Source organism: Crassostrea angulata, chromosome 5 (assembly GCF_025612915.1).
Source record: "Crassostrea angulata isolate pt1a10 chromosome 5, ASM2561291v2, whole genome shotgun sequence".
Lineage (NCBI taxonomy): Eukaryota > Metazoa > Mollusca > Bivalvia > Ostreida > Ostreidae > Magallana > Magallana angulata.
In genome coordinates, this window is record NC_069115.1 from 39966060 (window position 1) to 39990895 (window position 24836).

Sequence of the window (24836 nt, forward strand, 5' to 3'; positions counted from 1 at the left end):
TAATAAAAAATTGCATACAAAATAAAGCAAATTGATAGCTGTACCAAATATATAGTAAAGTATAACAGTTTCTCAGAGAGTTTTTTTACTATATTAATGGTAATAACGGTTTCATTAATTTGGGGCTCAGTGAATAAATATTAAAATTTGATTGAAATACTTTAAATAAATATTTTATTGTATATAATGTAAAATTTAATGCACAAATAAAGATATTTAAAATGCATTTCAGTTTGTATATTATAACCTTAATTACAGCCAGAAGAACTCATTGCCAACTTAATTTTTTCCTCATTTTAAGTGTCACTTAAATATAATATGATGCCATTGCAATAATGTTTTTACTACTTTTTATATTTTTTTTTGGATAAATTTCTCAACGATGATTACTGTTACAACATTACGCCAGGTCCAGACTGTGTGTGTGGGGGGGGGGGGGGGGGGGGGATATGATAAATAAACATGTGCTGTTTAGTTTTATCCATACATTTCACTCAGTCCTATTATCTTTAAAGTAAAAAATGCTTCTACAAATACTCATGATTGTACATTTTTATATTAGTAATACATATATTCTCTATAAGTATATCATGAATTGGATTTTGACTTTGCTTTAGCCATGCAGGAATTGCTGTTACAGTAGTATTATATATAGCATTGGTGCATTTAGCGTTTTTAAAATGCGTTTTTAATAGAAAATTGTGGAACTGCATTACTGACTACTTAATAAGTACATATTATACATTATTTAAGGTGGACACAACACTTCCATGTTGTGACGTATTGTTCATTGAAATAAACAATAAAACCAAGAGTAATTATATAAGTAGATTTTTTTCCCAATATTGTCACCTAACAGTGTAGTGCAGTGGGTTAGAGGGTTTACTACAAATCTGTAAGTCATGAGTTTGAATCCCACTGGGGGGTTTGCAAATTTTCACCTCTCCAAATATTTTTAAAAGATATTTTTTTGCTTAAATATTTTAATATTTGAAAATTCTAAACCAGTGAAAGTATTTCAATTATGATGTACATGTACTTTAATTTCTTCCCATTATTAGGCTATTGACAGATGTCCCATACCACCTTAATATTAAAGCTGCTTGGTCCGATTTTATATCAAATTTTATGCACGCTTTTAAACGATGGCTATGCTTAGTATATGTATAATAATAGACATTGCAGTAGTTTTACCCATCAATTATGCCAAATTTCAATGAAGAAAAATACGTACAAAATTTGCTAACGAAACAAACGACATTAAAAGGTACCGCGTTATTTTGCCTCATGTTAAATTTCACCCCTGACGACAAGACGGGTATGGTTGTATTACGAATTTGACACCGCTTTAAATAAAGGTCGAAATGATCAGACAAATTACAAATAAACGTGTACGTTTTGTTCGCTAATATTTCTAAAGTCTGCTTTCTTTACAATCGATGCATATCATGCGGGTTGAATAATCCCAATCATTCGGGGGACGAAACCAAGCGGTTTCCTTTTCTAAACATTCCTGTGATGCATTTTGGTTCGTTTTTTCGTTTGCCCAAAGAGAAATTATTTTTATTTACTTTTAATATTTCTAACTTTGAAAGGAGACTGATTCTGCTGGTGTAAATAGGAGAAAGTCCATAACTTTCTAAGATAAATGATTTGTATGAAAAAAAATTTGATACTGTAATTACAAAAAAATCATACCAAGCAGCTTTAACAATTGCTATTGTGCAGTATGGAATGATAACTCTTCTAAATCTGTGTGTCAATTAATCTATTTCAGATTAATCCTGGATTCGGAATTCGAGTTCAAAAAGACATGACGATTCAATTCATTTATCCAAACGATGCTGACGAACACCATCTTAGTTTGGCTGAGGCCTTGGTAAGCTACTATATGTATATGTATTGTAGTGTTGGCTCATTTAGGCACTGGATTGATGAACAAACAATTCTGCATTGTATACAATTCTTAAAACAATGATGTCATGAAAGCTTCAATCTCTTTTTTTTATAGCTTTTTACCATATTCATTAATGTCATAAAAGCACAAATTTTTAAAGCATAAACATATTGTTAATTTTAGAAAAAACAAAACTTATAACAATTAATATACAATTATAACCTCACACCAACTACAGCATGGAATTAAAAGCTAGCTATACTCTGTCCCGAGTTTTTGCTTCCACCACTTTTTGCTTGATATTTCAATAATAGTAAATACCTTTGTGCTCAAACTACGTTCATCCACTAATATGAAAAATGTCCAGATTATCTGTTTTGAAACGCCCCCTCTACTGCTTCAGATTTTAATACAATTCCAAAAATTGAAAGTCTACGGAGATTTTGCATTGCATCAGCCATTAATAAGCCCGGATGATAATGTTAAAAAATTACCCGATGTATTCCGAGTGTATTCCGAATGGAGAAAAGATGTAAACATTTCCCATTACAAATCCCTGTAAGAAAATTGTTTTCGTTCCTGTGAAATTTTATGAGTGAAAAGGGATAATTGTTCAATGAAGATATCTTGGATATATTCCCTTTCATCGATTTCAACTGTACTTCTTTCACAGGTATGTTTATTTTTATTAAAAATCATCAAAAAGTGATGGAAGCAATAACTTGGGACAGACTATATAGCTGTATCAAGTTCATGTGCACCTGCAATGGACTCGGCCATGTTAACATTGTTTTAAACCACTGCTTTGCATCCACATTCAAGCTCTCTCGTACCCATTGACAGAGAGAACTGGTGTGAATCATAAGTGGGCTACCCACAATGCCTTATTGATTTTATCGAGTTTTATTGCAAAATTCACACATTTTCATCAAAGTGAATATAAATATATCAAATACAATTTCTGGAGTAAAAAAAATATTTGTTGCATTTGCCTATAGTCAAACTTTTGTAAGGACTAAACTGTTACATAGGTATAATTTTAAAATCATGAGACACTAGTAATTCTTGGAAGTTTCTATCATATCAACTTTAAAATTCATTAAAGACTAATGTTCTTATTTTATTCAGGTGACAAAGAGTATGAATGAGATTGAGAAGGGAACAGGCCTATCTGCTCGCAGACGGTAAGCAAATTTTGTTTTGAGAATATATACATGGAAATATTCGCCCCCATTTTATTTTCGCCCATTACGCCCCTAATGTCAGCAGATGAATTTAATTCCAATTTCTCAGATTATTTCTCTTTAAACATATCTGTGTCTGGGCGAATTCCAGATGAGGCGAAACTGCTTTTAAGAGTAGAAGGGCGAAAATTATATGGAATGAAAATAACACTAGAAATTTTTTGGCTCACAGCCAAGTCAATTTCATCACCCTGAAAACATACAAATGTAATATATATAGTACATGTACTCATTAGATATTACAGATTACTACTGTAATGAGTGAAAATCATTCCTTACTGGGATTTTAAATACTAGCTATTGCGCCAATTTGATGGCTTAATTGAAAAGTGTTTTAACTCCCAACCCCCATTTCCAATGTTCATAAAAATTTGTAGAAAAAAAAATTTACCAGTAGAAGTAAATTTTTCTATTACGTTAATTGGCGTCCCCACTATTTAAAAAAAACACCATTTGGCCAGAAAAATTAAATCCTGTTTGGAAGCATCCTCAAATATTGCAGAATGATTCAATGTTGTTCTAATCATTATTTCCAGGGTTGAGCCATAATGGGGGGGGGGGGGGGGGGGTGAAGTTTTACATCCTAGGAATAAATAGAGAAAAATCTTCTACTCACTCAACTATTTGGCAAGAAAAGCTGATCAAAACTTTGCACAAGAGGGCATCCTTGGGTAGTGTACGTGTAGATTCAAAAGTTTTTACAAGTCATGATCCCTGGCATAGGATATATAAGTCCACAATGTTGGTTGAATTTCTACATAGGAATAAATGGAGAAAAATGGTTAAAAATATTCTTCTCAAAATGCATAAGCTACAAAAAAAGGTTTGATATTTAACATAAGAATATGTTAGGGCAAATTTGACGCTCCTCTTATTAAAAACAAGATCTTTTTTACTGAATTGTCAAGGTATTTTGTATGATGATTTATCCACCTTGGTATATTCTTTTTTAGGACAGGAAATTTATCGATGGATCGTGACATGATTGGTCACCTGATTGGCCCTGATAACAGCAATATCAATAAGCTGAGGGCCAAAATACAAAAGGTAAGTTATGATTTACTTTATAAATATAGTTTATTCCCACTTAGCCAACATTTTGAAAATGTTAAAAATGTCATTTGTTGAAAGGTGTAATAAAAACCTAACACTTGACGTGATATTTTTGCAGGTTGATCCAAGTGCCGAAATATTTGCAGATCAAATCAGAGGAGATGTAAAACTTTACGGTACAGAACAAAGCTATGAGACTATTGAATCATTGGTAAGTGCAGGCGACTTGTACATATTCGTGGGACAGTATGCAGTATGCGTCAGTCAGATCATATATCACTTCGAAATTATGAACATTTTTTTCTTCTTACTTTTGAAATTGCTACATATAGAAGCAAGTACCACTATCCAGTAATTCATATTTAAAATACAAATTTTTACTGATGATAATACCACAGAAGTTTATGGAACCATAAATGGAAAAGTAAATAAGTATATACTTGTATTCACCTTAGGTTAAACTTCAACTAAATGATGTGGATAAAGAGCCTCTTTTCGTTATTCATATTTTTATGTTCTGTAAAAGACTATCATGTTTTTCGTGTCTAACATTCTATGTCTTTCTATTGGCAATTTTAACCTCGCCCATTTTTTCATGCTGTTGACCTTCGATTTTGATGTTGACATCTAACTAATTTTCACTTGACCAAAAGTTTGCTTCCGAGGGACCATTTCAAAATGTTTAAAAACCACATTATGTATTTCATTCTCTTTTAGGTCTACAAAGAAGTGGACAACATAAGGTAGGTTTTTAGTGATTTAATTTAATTTGATTTCCACCTAATATATGTTATACATGTTTAACATAACTTTGGGCAGTTTATGCTTTTTGAACCCTGAAACGGTTTATGGTATAAAAAAGCATAAACAGACCCAAGTTATGTTATGCTCGTATAACACAGGTAGAAATTAAATTTCTTTTTTATAATTGAATTTTTTTTTCACTACCATGTTCAGAAAATAAGACACATTATTTTTAAAGCATGATTTGTGCAAAATTTAATTGTAACATTAAGTGAATTTGTTATAGTATTTGTACTTATAAACATGTTTGTTGATATCAGTGATGGAAATTCATTGTTTGAACTATCTGTAACTTCAATGTGGAATCCTGTTGCCATGTTTAAAATTTTAAATCATGGGGGGGGGGGGGGGGGGGGGGGGGGGAGGTTGCTTGTTGCGTACACTTTAAATTTGTAACACCAATCAAATTTTCCCAACAGTGAATTAAAATTACCATAAGTCTGAAAACTTTCATTGTTGTTAGAATTATTAAAATTTGCATTTTGTTTTTCCTTCTTTGTAGAAAATCCCAGCTCATTGAACCAGTAATGAGAGATGAGTTTGATGGCCTGGACCAGCTGCTTGATTTTAATGTATACAAACTTATTAATAAGCATATTTCATGGCTATTTAAAAAAGACCATAAACTGAAAAATAGACTTGTATTAAAAAAATTATATTTTTGACTTATGATTAGCTTGCATTGTAAATAATAAAAACTTATCACTTTCTTGAATATTTAAGGCAGACAAACCAAACCAAAATTTCATTTATTTTAAAGTATTCAAAAGTTATATTGAAGTTTTTTTATTGGTTTGCATGGAAAATGATTTAGTAAATATACTTAAATGGTCTTCATTTAGGTCAGTGATGAGCAGTTTTGATTATAAACACATGTATTAAATATTTATATAATTATATTCTTATATCTAAAAATCAAATTTCAATCAAAGTACTTACATGGAATAATTCATATTAAAAATTCAAATTTGATAAAACCTTTTATTCCCCCAATTTTCTAATATGCTCTTGTATAAAAGGCAATATTCATAGAGAATTGTGATATGAATTAATTAAAATTGCACTTTTAAATTTAGTTGTTAATTTAGGACATTTAGGTTCTGAAACAGTTTGAATGTTACAGCCGAATGGGACACCTACCAATATTAATATGGATAAAATTACATTGTAAAATACTTTCACTGGTTTAGAACTTTATACAATTTTACAAAATTTGACTAAAAATATGTTTTAAATACTTTTTGATAATAGCATGAGCAGGATTTGAACTCATGACTTGCAAATTTGTAGGTAAGCTCTAACCTTTTGCGCTACTCTGTTAGGGACTATTTTGAATTTTGAAATTGTACTAAATTTTATTTGTTCACTTTGATAGAAAGTCTGTCACAATATGGCGGTGTCCCATATCATGTTAAATCACATTCCAATGTCAACTGTCCACTGAGTTGTATTTCTGACCACTAAAAATCCTGATTTATCTATATTCTGATGGTATGTATAATGGTTGATTTGTTTTTTTCTTTCAGGACCCAATGTCTACCACCACGTAAGTTAATGAAATTATTTAGCAATTAAAGATTGAATGATTTTAAAGAATATCCTTTGCTGTAAATTCCTTATTTTATGCACAATTTACTTATTTCAATCGTTTTGCATCAAATTGCTGGAACATAAAATCACTAATGCCGAATATTTTATCATAGTCGATATGTTTAAGAATTAAGAGCAGGATTTCAAAATTAGCAAGAAGTGCTTCTCATGATTTTACACGAATAATTATTCCTTGTGTATAATTAGGTATTTGCAGAATTTAATTTTGAACGAATTGAAACATAAATGTCTTGGTAAGATTAATTTAGACAGAATATGGTTCAATTGCACTCATTAGATAAAAATTGGAATTTTTCTTTCTTTTGCAAGTCTGTACATCTTTAATATATGAAAAAAAAATTTTCCTGAGATCAAAGGTCAAGATCAAATGATCGGATATTACCATGGTATCGCTGTCTGTATTTTTGTACCTCTGTCTTCAATTTTAACTTTTCTCCTAACATTCAAATTTTTGCTTTGCAAATGCAGAGGTCTTAAAGATCCGAAAGGGTATAAAGCATGTTCATAAGATCTACTGCAATCAAACATGACATGCTGGAAGGGGTTTACTTTTGGGATGAGAAATGAATGTCTTCATGCATGGTACAAATTGCATTTGACCAGATTGTTTGGCCGTTTTATGATGTAGGCAAAATGCAATAATGCAGAGTTCAGTTTGTGTAAAAATTATAGATTGAAGTGAAGACCAGTATTTTTAGTTTTAAAGCAAAAGTGCATTACAGGTTAAACTGCAATTAAATAATGTGTGAATTTTTTTTTTTAATTGAATTAATTAATGTCCATTTTAGTCAGCAGGCCTATCTAGGAGTAATGTTTTTGAAGCAGTGGTTATTTTAATGAAATACAGGCACAGTGTATATGCATGGAAATTAAGGTGACCCAAGTTCTGCAGTTAACATTTAGAATAAAGAAGAAGAATGTTGTGAGTTTCTGACAATGTCCATTCCATTGTTACCAATCAATGTCAAAATGTTGTAATTTTCAGCCAAAGTCATGTAGAGGAAATCAAACTGACAGAGAGAATGAGAGACATTTTGCTGGATTCCAAAACTATGAAGTTGAAGGAAATTCAGCATCTTCTCATCATGGTAAAGGAATTTTTAGAGGGTTTATTAATTTTTTTGGCTGATATGTTGTCTGAATTACCATTATGTCTTGATTGCTTGACAGTCATCAAACTTCATACACTGCTTGCTCATTACATGTAGATTGGTCATAAATTTTATGCGATAGGATTTACTAAGGTTTGTCGAACATTATTTGACCAGTGTGTTTCAAGAGCATTTGCATGATGATTATCAAACTTTAAACTGTTGATGTTTGTCACACGCGGATGAACTTTTTTAGCTCACATGAGCAGAAAGCTCAAGTGAGCTTTTCTGATCACATTTTGTCTGTCGTCCGTCCGTCCGTCTGTCCATAAATGTTTCACATTTTCAACATCTTCTCAAGAACTACTTGGCCAATTTCAACCAAACTTGGCACAAATCATCCTTAGGCAAAGGGGATTCAAAGTTGTGAAGGGTCACTTCCTTTTTCAAGGGGAGATAATTAGAAATTAATGAAAAATTTTGAGAATTTTTCAAAAATCTTCTTCTCAAGATCCTTGAAGCCAGGAAAGCTGAAACATGTGTGGAAGCATCCTCAGGTAGTGTAGATTCAAAGTTGTGAAAATCATGATCCCTGGGGGTTGGATGGGGCCACATTGGGGGGGGGGTTGTTGTTAAGGATTATCATAGGGATATATAGAGTAAATCTTTAAAAATCTTCTTCTGAAAAACTAATCAGCCAGGAAAGCTGAAGCATCTTCAGGTAGTGTAGATTCAAAGTTGTGAAAAAAATGACACCCCCGGTAGTAGGGTGAGGCCACAATGGATGGGGGAGGGGGAGGGGGTCAAAGTTTTACAGAGGAATAAGTAGAGTAAATCTTTAAAAATCTTCTTCTCAGAAACATTCTTTATAATTGTTAAGACTTTGGCCCCAAGACAATTCTTCGGCCTCACAAGAAGGTTCAGAGTTTGATGTAGGTTTATATCCCATATATAAACAATTGTTAAGGTTCTTTTTGAGAATTGCAATACTCAACATGTGATATGACTATAAAATCATCCTGTTATAAAAGGGACTAATGATTATAAGAATATCCAGGGGGAAAAATGGATTTTATTTATACAGGATCTACATGTATTATTGTACATTGTCCAGATAGTTTGTATTATGACTCCATTAAGCTGATTTTATCATACCTATTGTTACTCAGGTGAGCGATGTGGCCCATGGGCCTCTTGTTGATTTTTTCTGATCAAGGCCAGTTAATTTACCTGGTTTGCTGATGTATCAAATAGAATGATTTCCCAGTAGTAAGCTTACATTTTATAAACATTTCTTAATCTGTTTGTGTGCAAAACTGGTACCAGATAAAGTCAGTCATAATGAAAATTGAAAAGGTCATCAGTATAGTCAACAGTTCTTTTGTTGGTCCATCATCAGAGTTGGGTTGGACAGAAGATCGAACATGGTAATAAGATATAATTGTAAACCAAACTTTATTTGTGATGCCTTTATTACGCTATTGTGATATCATAAGATGGTTTGTCTTGAAAAATGTCTTAAACAGAAAATTAGATTAATTCTATAATATTTACAATAGTGAAGTCTTTATCTAGATTTAATTATAAGGTAAATAATTTTTTCTCTTAACATTAGAGGCTTAAAATATTATAATTAAATTGAGTAAGAATTCCAAGCCCTTTTGAAAATTAAGTGATTGAATGATAAAGGGTTTTTCATTGATTCAAAATTCATGCAGAGATTATCCTGTTCAGATTAGAGAGGGTCCAAGACAGATCTTGGAGATTTTTTTTTAGCAATACTTGTACTTATACTTCATTTGCTTTAAGAGAGGAAAAGAAGGTACAATTCAAGAGACACAGCAGTCCTTACGATTGCACGCATCCACAAAAGAGGATCTAGAGGAAATTTCTGCAATGGTAAGACAGATTTGACTGATCTCTTTTTGTTTTGAGATTAATAGAATCATTCATTATTACGAGTGTGGGATAGTGAAATTCCACCGAGGGGACAAGATTCATAGTCTAGGACGAGGCTTTGCCGAGTCCTAGACCGTGAATCTTGGCCCCGAGTTGGAATTTCACTATCTCACACGAGTAAATAATGAATGATTATTTTTCTCGCATTATTTTACATTAAAAAACCATGTCTGACAACTTTCTGTCATGACGTTCAAAAGATTACTTTCGGTTTATCCCTCCGCGTGCTTCAAATAGTGCAAGTAAAAATAAGAGCATCCGACAGTTTCATTAATAAAAATATAATAAATTGTAATTAACGAAGCAAAACAATTTCTTAATGAATAATCTCAATCAATCATTTTGCATTTCCATACAGCAGAAAACTTTTGTTTACGTTTTAAAGCGGCGTAGTAATACACAGTGTAAGACAGAAAAATCTCACACTGCTGTCTCACACTGGACAAATCGATCTCACACCAGTGATAATGCGAGAAAACACTTTTCTTCCATGAAACATTGATTTTCTGTCTTTAAGGTACCTCACTACACCCAGACTTATACTTTTTAAGATACTACATCACAAGATGGCGATTTAAATGTTTTGTTAAACTGTTTATATTGTTCCATTGGGTTGTATATCGTCGTAGCTCAGTGGCTAAAGTATTGGGCTTCTGAACCGCAGATCATGAGTTCGAATCTTCCTGGAGCTTTTGTTCATGTTAACTGAATTAAATTTTTGAAAATGTAATTTTTCATCCAAAATTGCAAATTTTTTGCCTATTTGACTTAAATACTTCTTATCCATTATGATATCTCTCATAATCAAGTAATTTTCTGCTGAATTGAGAAAATATTTTAAGGTGTAGTGAACCACCTTAATGTTTTTGTGTTTGCATGAGACAAGAAAGTTTAAAGGAAACAACACTGTATGAGGAAACTGTACAGAAGGAAGCACTAAATATATTGGAGAAGGGGGTTGTGTTTTTGGAGGCTTGTTTTTTGATTTTCGTAAATAATTAGTGTGAAATGCAATAATTCTTTTTTGTGGAAAAAAGAGATACTTATCTATCTTTAATGCTTTTATATCTTTTCAGATACATGAAGCAGTGACCAATGAAAGGTAAATTTTTTTTTACAAGGGTCTAACGATCAATATGGTAACATGTTAAACATGTATCAAAAAAGTTCAATATTTTTTCCTTCATATTTTAAATGTAATTCTTTCAATGAACAGTGTTCAAATGTTATGTTCAAGCTTAATACAGAAGCTTGTATCCACGTTTTGATTAATAAAATCTACATATCTGGTTTTAATTGTTACTAGTACCTAAGTAATGAAAAGTTCTAAGTACAGAGTCTTATTAACGTTCAATGGCTACTGAAATATCATAACATTGGGATCATTTTAAGAGTAAAAATTGATAGCAAAGATACATGTGGGTTTCACATGTTGACAAATGGACTCAACACCATCCAGGAAGTTGCATCATATGTATTTTTTTTAAAGATTAAAACTTTTCTGTAATCCAATGTGACAGTTCTACTAAATGTGTGACATTAAGTGTGACAATTCAGTGTGACAATTCTATTAATTAAAAGTAATAATTTCCCTAGAAAATGATCTATATATATAAATGTTTTGATTGGCTATTTTCTTTGTGGAAGACCTTTAAGCATTGATCACTCGTTGTATATTTTCTATCCAATTAGCGGCAAATTCACAAAGGTTGTAAAAATCACTCCAGGTATTTGGATGGCTCTCATGGAAGGGAAAGGTCAAGAATTGCAGGACAAGGTAAGGATATTCAAACAATGAAATGCTTTCTGTAATGCAGGATGTGATGGTAGCTACATTGCAGAAAAAATACATGACCCATGTTTTCTCTACATGAGTAACTAAATAATTGTTAATGTTTCATTCTTCCTTTTCTAAATTAGTTTTAAATTTGAAACTTCTCTCTTTTTTGTAAAATTATTTGATTTCTACATTACAGTATGGGACAAGACTGTTAACATCTAAACTAAATTCAGCAGACACTGATAATCTAGAAATTGTGTATGAGAATCCCAAACAACTGGAACTGGTGACATCAGAGGTGAGTTTGGCCGTGAAATCTGAAAAATTGAGGATTTTGTTGGTCCTCCTTACCCACAAATTAACATTCTAGACACATTACCGTATGTGACACAGTCTTCATTCTTAACAGGTTCAGGTTAATCTTTGAAATTGCACTGCCACAAAGCTTATTTAAAGATTTGACAATCTACAAAAACTAAATGCTTCCACTATTAACTGTACACCAATTTTTATTTACGATGACTTTATTTCACAATTTACCAAAGATTGTCTGGTTCACAGGACTAATTTTTGTGGTCAAAATGTAGATTATCCCTAAAAACTATAAACCAGAGAAATTTTAGGACTAGTTTGCAGCGAGAAATATTTGCAATGACAGGGCTATCATGAAGTTACCTTGCATAATTTTCTTGCACACAATAAAAGTACATGTATTCTGTAGTAGTGTATATGCATGCAGCTCTGGCCAATTTGCAGTGAATATAAATGGCAGCCAGCTGCAACGTTTTAAATGGCATTGTAACTATATGAAGTCTACTGATCACTGAAAGAAGGATCAGGGACTGAAAAATGAGTCAGACATAGCTTTAGGTTGAGAAACTTGAAAATTTTAAGTTATTTTATTCAATATTTGTATTGAATGTATGTCTTTTTTGTCCAGGTCAAGGGACTGCATAATCCAAATGTGTAAGTATCTGCATGTATAGTTTCAATTTTTATTATCATGGAATTAGTACTGCTACACTGATTTGGTAAAATAATGTTCCCAAGTTTGGGTGATCTCCTCTCAAGGTTGTCAGTCAGTGCAGCAGCTTTGTAGACCTGGATAATGAATTTATATCATAATTATGCAACTTGTTAAACTGTTAATTTATTTCAATAGATGCATCATGTTTCTACAAATGAATAATTACAAATATTATGGAATTAAATAATTTCATAACCACAATTAATTTAAAGATCATCTATTTAGAATTGCTCAATGTAGCTCAATGTGAAATTTTTTCTTTGATGTTCAAATGAATTGGGCAACAGGTGTAGCCTATATGAAAGCATATTGGTATCATTTAACCCTACTCGTGCTTTAACAATGTTGAATGAATTTTTCATTTCTTTAAAGACTTAGTCACCAGGTATTTGTGCGATCTGAAGAGTACAAACAACTAATGACACACAAGGATGAAGTTCTTAGGGACATTCAGACACAGGTTAATGATTAATTACGAGTGACTCCAGATGTTAATATCAATAGAAAGTCCAAATTTTGGATAATTTATAATGCAAGTATATTAAATTAAACAGGCTAACTCGCTGATCACTTGCCCCCACATTGATATGTAATTCAACAGATTATATTCCTTTAATTTCCACACTTTTAGTTTGGGATACTAGTATTTTGATTTGCCTTCATATTAGTAATTAACCTAAAACAAGCATAAAAAAACGTCCGTGCAATAAAGCTCAACTTCAGTGATCTTTGATTTCTTTTAAAGGCCCATTGTTTTGTTGACATTGATGATGTTAAAGAAAAACGGGGAGGAAAGGGTGGAGTGGTGACAATACTTGCCAAATCTCGACTAGATCTCGACTCGGCCGTAACGAAGGTAGGTTGACCATATAGTAAGAGCACTGTTGTTGTGTTATTCCTTAGTTTTTGCAGTCTTAACACCTGTCTTTGGCTGTCCAATATCAATAAGCTTAGCATCAGTCTGATTTTACACTTAAAAGGGCTTGATGGTCGTAGCCATTGTTAGACTGTACTGTAGATTCTTTATTTTACGCGAGTTCTTAATTCTGTGATTCAACAGTTTTCCGTCAAAGCGTGAGAACAAAAAAATCGCGAATGCTGAAATTTTATCTTATTTTCATGTGGTTTACATATGTCGGAAAATTAAAAGCAAGGTTATAAAATTCGCGAGATGGGCTTCTCACGATTTTACACGGATGATAATTCCTCACGTTTATTTAGGAATTTACAGTATTTATCTCAAATCTGCTGGGCCTTTTATAATTTTTCCCTTTTCATAAACTTTTAAAGATGTATTTGGGTCAAATACATTTTGTATTGTAAAAATTTGAAAATTCTTAAACAGTGAAAGTAATTTGATTATAATGTACTTTTATCCACATGAATATCAACAGGTGTCCCATACTACTTTAATGACACATTGTGCTTCTGAAATTTTTGACATAGTGGAGCTTTAGTACATGCAATAAAAAGTACCAACTACATTTAGGTTCCTCTCCTCCTTCTTGACATCTTGATTTCAGTGGAATCAAATTTTAAAGCACTCAAAATATTTTTACGTACTAGGCAATTCATTAGTCTAGACGATTCGTAGGGAAACAGATTCTACAACACATTGTTTGTTAGAATAATATACTGAAGATTTCTTTAAAATCTGGCTTATATTTTTTTGATAACATGCCGTACTTTAAATGAAACTTTGATACAAACTTGGTGTTCACGATTTTATATTTTTGTGATTTGAAGCGAATTGGTTTAGTGGGGGAATTATGGAATCTACAGTATTAAAATTTTGCATTATTCATATGTATTTTTGTATTGCATTTTCTTTTTTGTAGATCAATCAGTTTGTAGGATATTCAGTGTAAGTATATCGATCTTGCCCTCATATTCTTGGTTGAAAGTTTTATTATCATTATATTGATTTGTAAATAATCTTATATGCAAAGTTCAAAAGAAGTGCAATGTGTATGCAATTTAAGCTTCTCTTAGAATTATATTCTTGTAGTAATACTAGTGGGTTTTTTCTTCATTTTTTTTAAATGATAGTTTGAATTAATAGTGTAGTGAAAAAGCTGGGTTTTTTTAACTTCTGGGTGATGCAAATTTAAAAAATTGTTGAATAAGAAGTATTACACTATTTATCAGAGGTGACATTAGATAATCCCTCTACTTATCAGCATTGTTTGCATCCTCCCAAGTCGAGAGTTTCTGATCCGCTCTGCTTCTTACAAATGTAGAACGAAGTGTATCAGGAACTCTCGACTTGGGAAGATGCATTGTTAGTACATTTTCTTATTTTATTTTTTTTCTATTCTTAGACCAAACATAGAACAGAGATCAAAAAGAGTACCTAAAGGTAAGCAAATTACTGTAAATGTTTTATATTTAGCTTGTACAATATTTGGCAGAAATGGATATAAATATGTTAGCGTATATAGATTTGATTGTAATAAGCACATTTCTGAATTGATAAATTTATACATATTATATATATGCATAGCTTTTTGGGATTGATTAAACAGAAGCTGCTTTCTGCCAAAAAGGCTTGACAGAATACAGAGCCAAATGTGAATTGTGATGTAAATTGTTTCATGGTCTGAAGGCTCCTTGCTTTGGACCATGGAAACTTGCTGTGTTCACCTTGGAGGTATATAAAGGCCAGTCTTTACCCCATTTTACTACCGGTATGAGGAATAAGAAGATAAATTGAGAACTTCAAGGTTACCGGGTATATGTCTTTCACATCTTTGAGACAATTTTAAAAGCGAGCAAGTTATGATACATTCATTTCTCAAGGGGAGTTAAAACATGTTAGGAAATACCCAGGGTGGGGTGTTTTTAGTGTTTTCAGGTGCAAATACATCTTTGCATAATCATTGGCACATACGGTATTAAAAAATAACTTTTATTTCATTGGACAGTTGGGTCAGACTTGTGTCTTAATTGTCTTACTTGATCTGAGTCTGTCTTAGATGTATGCTTAGCTTTCATGTATGCTCAGGTAATGAAATTTCATCCCAAGTACATGCAAGGAGTACAAACAATGTTTTTATACCACATACAACCGGTATCTGGTAATTTTTGCAATGAACTATTTTTTTTTTGCTTTTTTGCAATCACTTTTACATAGCAAAATATTAAAAACTCAGAAATTATTTTTGGTATTGTTTGCTAAGAAACTCTTTAATTCGCAAAAAAAGACTGATGCAAATTAAAAAGAGTCACACATATTCCCCATTTTTAACAATTTTGAAATTCTGTGACACAAGGACAATGGATACACGACAAACAGTGTATTAATTTTTTATCCTTTGAGATTAAAGAATTGTACAAATTCACTTTTCCCATGAATTTTGGTACATGTATACCTTTGAATATGTTTTAAAAAAGTGACATTTTGCATACCGTCAGTACATATCACATGACTGTATGCTAGTGGGCTTGCATATATACATATATTTGATCTAAATTGTTGCAATGTGATTCTATGTTACACTTATTTGTTTCTGTTTCTTTACAGAAAAGCCCCAAAAATGTGAGTATGCTTACTCTGATTATTTTTTTATGACACAATTTTATTTAAACAAGATCTGTCTTTGTTACATTATGTTGGACTTCATAGTTACGTGTCTAATAAAGTTAACTAATAGAGGAAAGTATTTTAAAAATGCTCTAGCAGCCTTTTGTGGTTGTTTCATGAGAATATGGTGCATTATTTTATTAGGCTGTGGTTATTTACTGTGAAGATGGTGCTTTTCATGTGAAAGTGTGCCATCTTCACAGTAAATGGTAGATTCGAAATGAAAACTGAGACATATCCCCACCCCCGAAAAAATAATGGCGTCAGGTAGGATGCAATATTCTTTTAAGGATTTTACTGAGAAAAATCTTAGGAAAAATTCCCCTGTAGCTCTACAATGTTACACTTTGTGTAATTACCAGTACTACACTGAAAGCATTGATGTGTTTAGGGTTTTTTTCTTTCTTTTTAATTGTTGAGTCAGGATCTCAATTAGAGTTATCTTCCCTTAACAGATGGTCCATGATCTGTAAAATATTGGTAAAGATTAGGATTTTATGTTTTCGTTTTTATCAATAGACTTTCTGGACCATCAAGAATTGGAATACCTCTTCTCTGAAGCCCTGGACAAGAGGGAAATAACTGACACTCAGTTTATCAACATCCCGTGAGTATGGTCCCTAAATTTGAAGTTGTAATTCCATCAACATTAATATACTTTACATATCCTTGAAATTGTGATTTTCAGTAATCCATGATGCCCACTAATTTTAATGAAACACTGACAGAATTTGCAGCCATGCAGTACATTACAATAGAGTAAACTTATGTTAATATACAAAAATCCAAATGGGTTGACAAATTTGTGATTGATATGTACCAGTAATACAAATGTCTCAGTACTTTGGGATTTCACATTAAAGCACAACATTCTTTTAATAAGTATGAAAGTTACACAATTTTTCTAAAAGAACTCTTTATTGTGATTGATATGCATATAATATTAGTCTTCAAAAATATTATGTTTTTGTATATGTATAGAAAAATCTAATACATTGGATTCCATTTAGTCTGATATACACTTCAAAATGTCCTCTTTTTTATTTTAGGGAGGATTTCAGTTTTGATACAATGGAGTCATCGAACATTTGGACAAAGGAAGACTTGAAAAAACCCTCACGCCAAGGTAAAAATGGGAAATTCTAATGCTCCAATTACATTCAATATACATTAATTCCACACAAGGAGCTGATCTGTTTATCATATATTTACATTCCCAAATATGTTTCCCTATATGAACCTAGTATAGAATGCGAAAAAGGTTCAATTCTGTGTGAACTTTTCATGCCATCACAACAATAATCACACTTGCTTATCGTTTGACGGTTGCATTATTGTTAAGTTAAAATCACGGATATGTTAACAATTATGAATGAATTGCCCTTCTCAAACTTAAATACAACAGATAAAGTAATATATAATACGCTGTTTATTTCTCAAATTTATTTCATTTCATTTTTCTGATGTTCATTCAGATACGACAGACAACCTTTATTACCAGTTGCTTAGAGAGAGAAAGGAGAATCTGCTCACCAACCGCATACCCTATAACGGCTATGAGGAGATGATTAAGCTGACCAATGAGGGGAAGATGTGGCACTATCCTATTGATAACGAACAAGGTACATGTGTATGAAGGTTAAACTTTCAACATCTACGCAATTTTTGCTTGAGGCTTACAAAAACAAAGTATAGTTTGAGAAAAAAAATCTCATTTATTAAGTAAATGTAGAAAAAGCATATTTTCTCTGTCATCAGTTTTTTAAAGACTTGACTTATTTATGTTAAGGTGTATCACATTTTAATGATGCTTTATAATAAGAAAAGCAAAAATAAGATATAATGTTTTAAGTACTTGATCATGTTGCATATCATGTATCAACTGAGTTTATCTGAAAACCTTTTGATTTTTTAATGAAAAAAATTCTTTTTTAAAAAAATATTCCAATGGATCTTTTTTTTTTAGGAATGGATGAAGAGAAAGCTGTGTCATTTGCAGAACATGTTTTTTTCGATGACATGTTGGAGGATTTCCCCAAGAGTGGCCCCATCAGGAACTACATGGAGCAGGTGACGGTGGGTCTATCCCAGAATCCACATTTAACAGTGGAAGAGAAGCGGGAACACGTCGCCTGGTATAAGAACTATTTCCAAGGGAAAGCCGAAACTCTAAAAGACTTCTTTGGCGAGACTGGTGAACTTAAAGATTTTCTTTCAAAGGAAAATTCAAAACAGAAAAAAGAGTCAACTAGTGATTAGATATTTTTTTTGTTAAAATGTTATGTAAGATATGATTCTGCATAGGAGTTTGTTAGTGTGTGTTTCTATTTTGGAAAGAGAAATGTCAGTATAAGTTAAATTCAGTTTTAAAGGAGATCATTTTTTTCATTGACATTTTATTTTTGTGATATCATGTTTTTACTTTGTGAATTGTATTATATGAAAATATGTTTGTATGTAGATTAAAGACAATGCATATGTTGACAGAAGTTACATTATGATCAATCTATTATTCTATGATCATAAAATCTTGAATAACACGTCCTCATTGGTATGTTTTTGTTTTTACGAGAGAGCACATCTTATATTTGACGTTTTAAACAGGTTAACCGGAGGTGTTTTTTTATAGCACTTAATTTGTGTCAAGTCTGTGTACACTTTCTCAAAATTATCATGTCTAAAAAACATTGTAACAAAACTTCCAGGACTGGTGCACATTCAGGTTTTTTCCACATTTTTTCACGCATGCAAGTTCTAAAAATATAATTGGAGAGACTTTCTTCAGGCAGGTATCGGCATATTTTTCAAAGTGGAGGGGCGCATACTTACCTATAAATCTTGACAAAACAAAGTTTGAAAAAAATATGCAGGGGAAAACCCCTATAAAGAAAAAAAGCTCAAAAACGGTAACTTCGCCAAGACTCAAATCTTAATTCGATGTAAGGATTAAACTGACATGGTCACGATTTTTATCAAATTTTATTATTCATTATTTGATCAACTTAAATTTGAATGTCAGTCTTAGAGATATAAGCAAGGCACAGGGCTTTTAATTCTTTTTATGTAAACAAGGCTCTTGTCATGTTTTTGTTGTCCCCCGCTCCGCGTTCCCCGCCGCAACGCGGAGCGGGGACATAGAAATGCCGGGCGTCCGTCCGTGGGTCCGTGCGTCACACTTTTTTGTAAGCGCTCTCATGCCTACAAATTTTGACGGATTTTCATTAAATTTCTACCAAATGTTTATGGCACTATTACCTTGGTCAAGTTCGAAAATCAGCATTGGTCGATACTTTTTGTTGGAGTTATGGGACTTTGACCACAAAAATGACTCCGTTTTATCCAAAAATTGACCTTGTAAGCGCTCTCATGCCTACACATTTTGACGGATTTTCATTAAATTTATACCAAATGTTTATACCACTAATACTTTGGTCAAGTTCGAAAATCAGCATTGGTCGATACTTTTTGTTGGCGTTATGGGACTTTGACCACAATAATGACTCCGTTTTATCCAAAAATTGACCTTGTAAGCGCTCTCATGCCTACGCGGGTATGATAAGGCAACTCTCAGCGATCAAATACCTCTGATCGATATGACGTCACAATAAGCAGCATGATGTCATATTTCACTCAGAAACTTGTCGATTTTAACTTTGTCTCTGGTTTTAATTATAAAAACTACAGGCATAAAATATCACTAGAAACTATCCTAACTAAATATATCTTCGATTTCTCTCTATTATGTATAATTATCATTGATGACGTCACAAGCATGTTTAATAGAGAAGATCATGTCGGGAGACAAATCATCGGAATGCAGTGTAAACAATGCAGAAATAGAACTAATTTAATACAGATACCTAAGATTTAGATGAGTGTCAGTTAGGATATAATCAGGATAATACAGGCATGGATATTTTGTTTAATCAACGAGTTTTATAAGGTAAGCAGATCGACATTTATATGGCTTGACCAGCCTTTCCTCTGTCAGTGTGTACAAAAAAAAGCAAAAGTGTATCGCATAGCACCCTAACTCCGTCACTACCCTAACTCCGTCACTTTCGGGAAACTCCTCGCCGTTTGAAATCAAGTGCGATTATGACGTCATTTTTGCATGTCAAAAATCTTCAATCAAATGTCAACAATTTACAACGGTTAAATTTAAGAATGTGTTTAAACATAACAAAATTACACCCTGTTCATTTTATGGGCTATTGGTACTTTGCGGAACGGAACGGAACGGAACGGAACCAGTTAAGAGGCCCCAAAAGGGGAAACAAGATTTTTTTTAAACGTCATTATTTCAATTTAACTTATCGTAAATGGAAGATTGTTTTACAAATTTTGCTGTTTTAATGAACTGTGTATTACATAAAATATGGTACTCATTGCTCTATAAGTCATTACACGCTTCTTTCCCGAGAAAACCTAAAGTCACTAGTTGTTTTATGATGTTTGATTGACACTGTAAATATAAAGTTGAGGTTTAAACCAAACTCAATTAATCTGTGTGTGTAACGTCGATGAAAATTACTTAAGTATTCTTTCTTCTGAATAGATTTCTTCTGATTCCGTTCCGTTCCGCAAAATACCATTACCCGTGTGGATATTGGTATTTAACGGAACGGAACGGAACCGTTTAAAAATTTTGAAATATAAAATATATCATAGCAACTACTAGCTGTTTGTTAATTTCTATGTTCTTTTGAGATAAATGAAGCAAATCATTTCATCAATTCAAACATCTTGCATATGTGCATATCACTCCTGTGTTGTGTACAGCTATAACTTTTATTTCATCTATGATACTACATTACTTACACGGATGATATTACTAGTTTGTTCATCAAGCTAGCAATAACGCAATGTGTAACCCATATTACGTAGAATTCTAAAATATAACGAGCACATTCGCAAGGAAAAAGTTTAATATTCATCACTTACCTTCCGTCTGAACAATTTTCTTCTGGTTCCGTTCCGTTCCGCAAAATACCATTACCCGTGTGGATATTGGTATTTAACGGAACGGAACGGAACCGTTTAAAAATTTTGAAATATAAAATATATCATAACAACTACTAGCTGTTTGTTTATTTCTATGTTCTTTTGAGATAAATGAAGCAAACCAACAAATCATTTCATCAATTCAAACATCTTGCATATGTGCATATTTCTCCTGTGTTGTGTACAGCTATAACTTTTATTTCATCTATGATACTACATTACTTACACGGATGATATTACTAGTTTGTTCATCAAGCTAGCAATAACGCAATGTGTAACCCATATTACGTAGAATTCTAAAATATAACGAGCACATTCGCAAGGAAAAAGTTTAATATTCATCACTTACCTTCCGTCTGAACAATTTTCTTCTGGTTCCGTTCCGTTCCGCAAAATACCATTACCCGTGTGGATATTGGTATTTAACGGAACGGAACGGAACCGTTTAAAAATTTTGAAATATAAAATATATCATAGCAACTACTAGCTGTTTGTTAATTTCTATGTTCTTTTGAGATAAATGAAGCAAATCATTTCATCAATTCAAACATCTTGCATATGTGCATATCACTCCTGTGTTGTGTACAGCTATAACTTTTATTTCATCTATGATACTACATTACTTACACGGATGATATTACTAGTTTGTTCATCAAGCTAGCAATAACGCAATGTGTAACCCATATTACGTAGAATTCTAAAATATAACGAGCACATTCGCAAGGAAAAAGTTTAATATTAATCACTTACCTTCCGTCTGAACAATTTTCTTCTGGTTCCGTTCCGTTCCGCAAAATACCATTACCCGTGTGGATATTGGTATTTAACGGAACGGAACGGAACCGTTTAAAAATTTTGAAATATAAAATATATCATAACAACTACTAGCTGTTTGTTTATTTCTATGTTATTTTGAGATTAATGAAGCAAACCAACAAATCATTTCATCAATTCAAACATCTTGCATATGTGCATATCACTCCTGTGTTGTGTACAGCCATAACTTTTATTTCATCTATGATACTACATTACTTACACGGATGACATTACTAGTTTGTTCACCAAGCTAGCAATAACGCAATGTGTAACCCATATTACGTAGAATTCTAAAATATAACGAGCACATTCGCAAGGAAAAAGTTTAATATTCATCACTTACCTTCCGTCTGAACAATTTTCTTCTGGTTCCGTTCCGTTCCGCAAAATACCATTACCCGTGTGGATAATGGTATTTAACGGAACGGAACGGAATCTTTCAAACTTTTTAAACAATGGAAAATATCATAACAACTACTCACCGTTCCTTGAATTTTTTATCAGATTCTTTAAAGATGAATGAGTCTATCAATCAAATCAATTCAGTCATCTTGTGTATTTGCTGATTATTAATTTCAGCGTTTGTGTGCGTGTGCTGCATACAACAACAACTCTGTTTTCATTTTTTTTTTATCAATTTCATATCATTGTCACGGCAGAACTAACTAGTTGGTTAATTAAGCTAGCAAAAACACACTGCTTATATCAAGTAGAATTCATATTATACCAAGATCATTCGCAGCGCAGGGATAATATCGATAAAAATACTTGATAGTCTTATTTGAAATAAATTTGAATGAATGATGATATAACAAATGTTGTTACCATACTTATAAATAATTTTCTTCTGGTTCCGTTCCGTTCCGCAAAATACCATTACCCGTGTGGATATTGGTATTTAACGGAACGGAACGGAATCTTTCAAACTTTTTAAATAATGGAAAATATCATAACAAGCACGGCATTTATTCAATCTATAACGAACATGTATTTGTTACGGGAGTTTACGGAAGATTTAACGAGTTTGTTTATCAAATTAACAATACACAATGTTTACATCCAGTAGAATTTTATATTATATCAAACATATTCTGAGGGATAACATAATTTCCAAAAATAATTGATGTCTTTATTTGTAATACATTAAAATAGATATTAATATAAGAATATGGATTCCATACTTATTAATAATTTTCTCATGGTTCCGTTCCGTTCCGCAAAATACCATTACCCGTGTGGATATTAGTATTTAACGGAACGGAACGGAATCTTTTACATTTTTTAAAGCCATCTCAGGGCTTTGTTCGTACGATCAGTTTTATAATAGAGATTAACTGCCACTGATCATGGCAAAATATACATTTACATGCTTTATATGTTAAAAATATAATGTGCACATTAAATGGATTGCATGTCACTGAATTTTCATATCCATGATACAGCAAGAGACAGATTATCATAATGTTGATTAAATGATGTGTCTCTGTATTCCGCTTGTAAATTTGTGTTACTAATCAATGCAGTCTAATTGCAACTTCTCGGGCCTTCCCGACAGGCTCGGAAAAAACATGAATGCATTTATTTAACATTACCGGATGTTAGAATTTTATACAAAATGGAGTTGCTTCCCATTTAAATAAGGATAGACTTAACAGCCTTGTGTGTCGTTTTTCGTGGTATAGTTTAGGATATATCGTTGGCTTTAATGAAGTCTATGTCAGATCTCAACAGATCATAGATTGTGTTGTATATAAATCAAGTTTTATAAAAATGGATGTTAATATGTACGCCTATCTAATACTTTCAATTGTGTCAATTCCAACTGTTACCCTCCAAAACAGGACTATTTATTTTTTTAAACTGAATGTTTTAATTTTAGAGAGCATTTTACTGCTTCTACATAGAAATGACGAGAATTATACAGCAAACCGTACGCGTATGTAACAATTTGTTTGTTACCCGTTGCCAAGGGAGTTGCTAATGCTGGGGGTAATATAACGAATTATCAACTGCGTCTAAACCAATAAGATTTCAGTATTTTTTTTTATTCGAACTTTCATGTACAAGTTATTCACATCATCTTATATATATAGTTTTACAGTGCATACACATCATGTATTCACTTCATTTGAGATTTAGAATATAAGTATAATATAGACACAGTCACATACTGAAGATAAAAAAGCTCATGTACAGACAAGTGTATACACCGACAGACAGACGCATATATGCACAAACAATCTCGAAAACTTGCTTTCAGAAATTAACATAGAATTATAATAAAACAAAATATTCGGAAATGTATTTATTGGCCAATAAATCTCTCATCGACGGTAGAAACTAAAATATACATATAAAGACAAATGAATTCAAAGCACAAATCACACACCAACGCTAGATCAACATACAGAGTTGAATCACAACGACAACTGATTACCCTTATGGCACGTCATACTATTACTTATTATAGTCTGTCCCAAGATATTTTTGCCGCATAATTTCTTAAATTATTCAATATTTATAAATACCTCTTGGTTCAGACTATGTTCATTCAATAGTATGAAAAAATCCCAAGATTTCCCCTTTGAAACGCCCCCTCTAGCTTGTCGGGTATCAGTATACTGCTGAAAATATAAAGTCTACGAGGTTTTTCCATTGTCAAGGAGATGAAGACGCCCGAATGATAACGTTGAAAAATTGCGCGAGGTGTCCCGAGTATTTCCGAATGGAGAAAAGATGTCAACATTCCCCATTATAAATCTCCGTAGGAAATCTGTTTTCGTTCCTGTGAATTTTTATGAGGGAAAAATTATAATGTGTGAATGAAGTTATCTTGGGAATTTTCCCTTTCATCGATTTTAATTGCACTTCAGTCACAGGTATGTGTATTTTTATTAAAAATCGTTCAAATATGCAGCATAAATATCTTGGGACAGACTATAGGTTAGTTACTGACTCACTACGCCT

General features: G+C 32.3%; 1 protein-coding gene across 1 annotated transcript in view; it reads left to right on the forward strand.

Moving 5' to 3' along the window:
- The window catches only part of LOC128184276 (uncharacterized), a 43878-nt gene extending 25284 nt beyond the window's left edge, over nt 1–18594 (forward strand). The window contains exons 31-52 of the mRNA XM_052853703.1: nt 1778–1879; nt 3026–3081; nt 4095–4188; nt 4313–4405; nt 4912–4937; nt 5501–5570; nt 6525–6544; nt 7595–7697; nt 9510–9599; nt 10736–10761; nt 11352–11436; nt 11636–11737; nt 12380–12405; nt 12839–12926; nt 13212–13322; nt 14305–14330; nt 14788–14825; nt 15990–16004; nt 16569–16656; nt 17099–17175; nt 17525–17671; nt 18016–18594. Of these exons, the coding sequence (XP_052709663.1) occupies nt 1778–1879; nt 3026–3081; nt 4095–4188; nt 4313–4405; nt 4912–4937; nt 5501–5570; nt 6525–6544; nt 7595–7697; nt 9510–9599; nt 10736–10761; nt 11352–11436; nt 11636–11737; nt 12380–12405; nt 12839–12926; nt 13212–13322; nt 14305–14330; nt 14788–14825; nt 15990–16004; nt 16569–16656; nt 17099–17175; nt 17525–17671; nt 18016–18308 (1776 nt within the window). The 3' untranslated portion in view covers nt 18309–18594. The remainder of the gene's footprint in view (nt 1–1777; nt 1880–3025; nt 3082–4094; nt 4189–4312; nt 4406–4911; nt 4938–5500; nt 5571–6524; nt 6545–7594; nt 7698–9509; nt 9600–10735; nt 10762–11351; nt 11437–11635; nt 11738–12379; nt 12406–12838; nt 12927–13211; nt 13323–14304; nt 14331–14787; nt 14826–15989; nt 16005–16568; nt 16657–17098; nt 17176–17524; nt 17672–18015) is intronic.
- Nucleotides 18595–24836: the final 6242 nt, after the last annotated feature.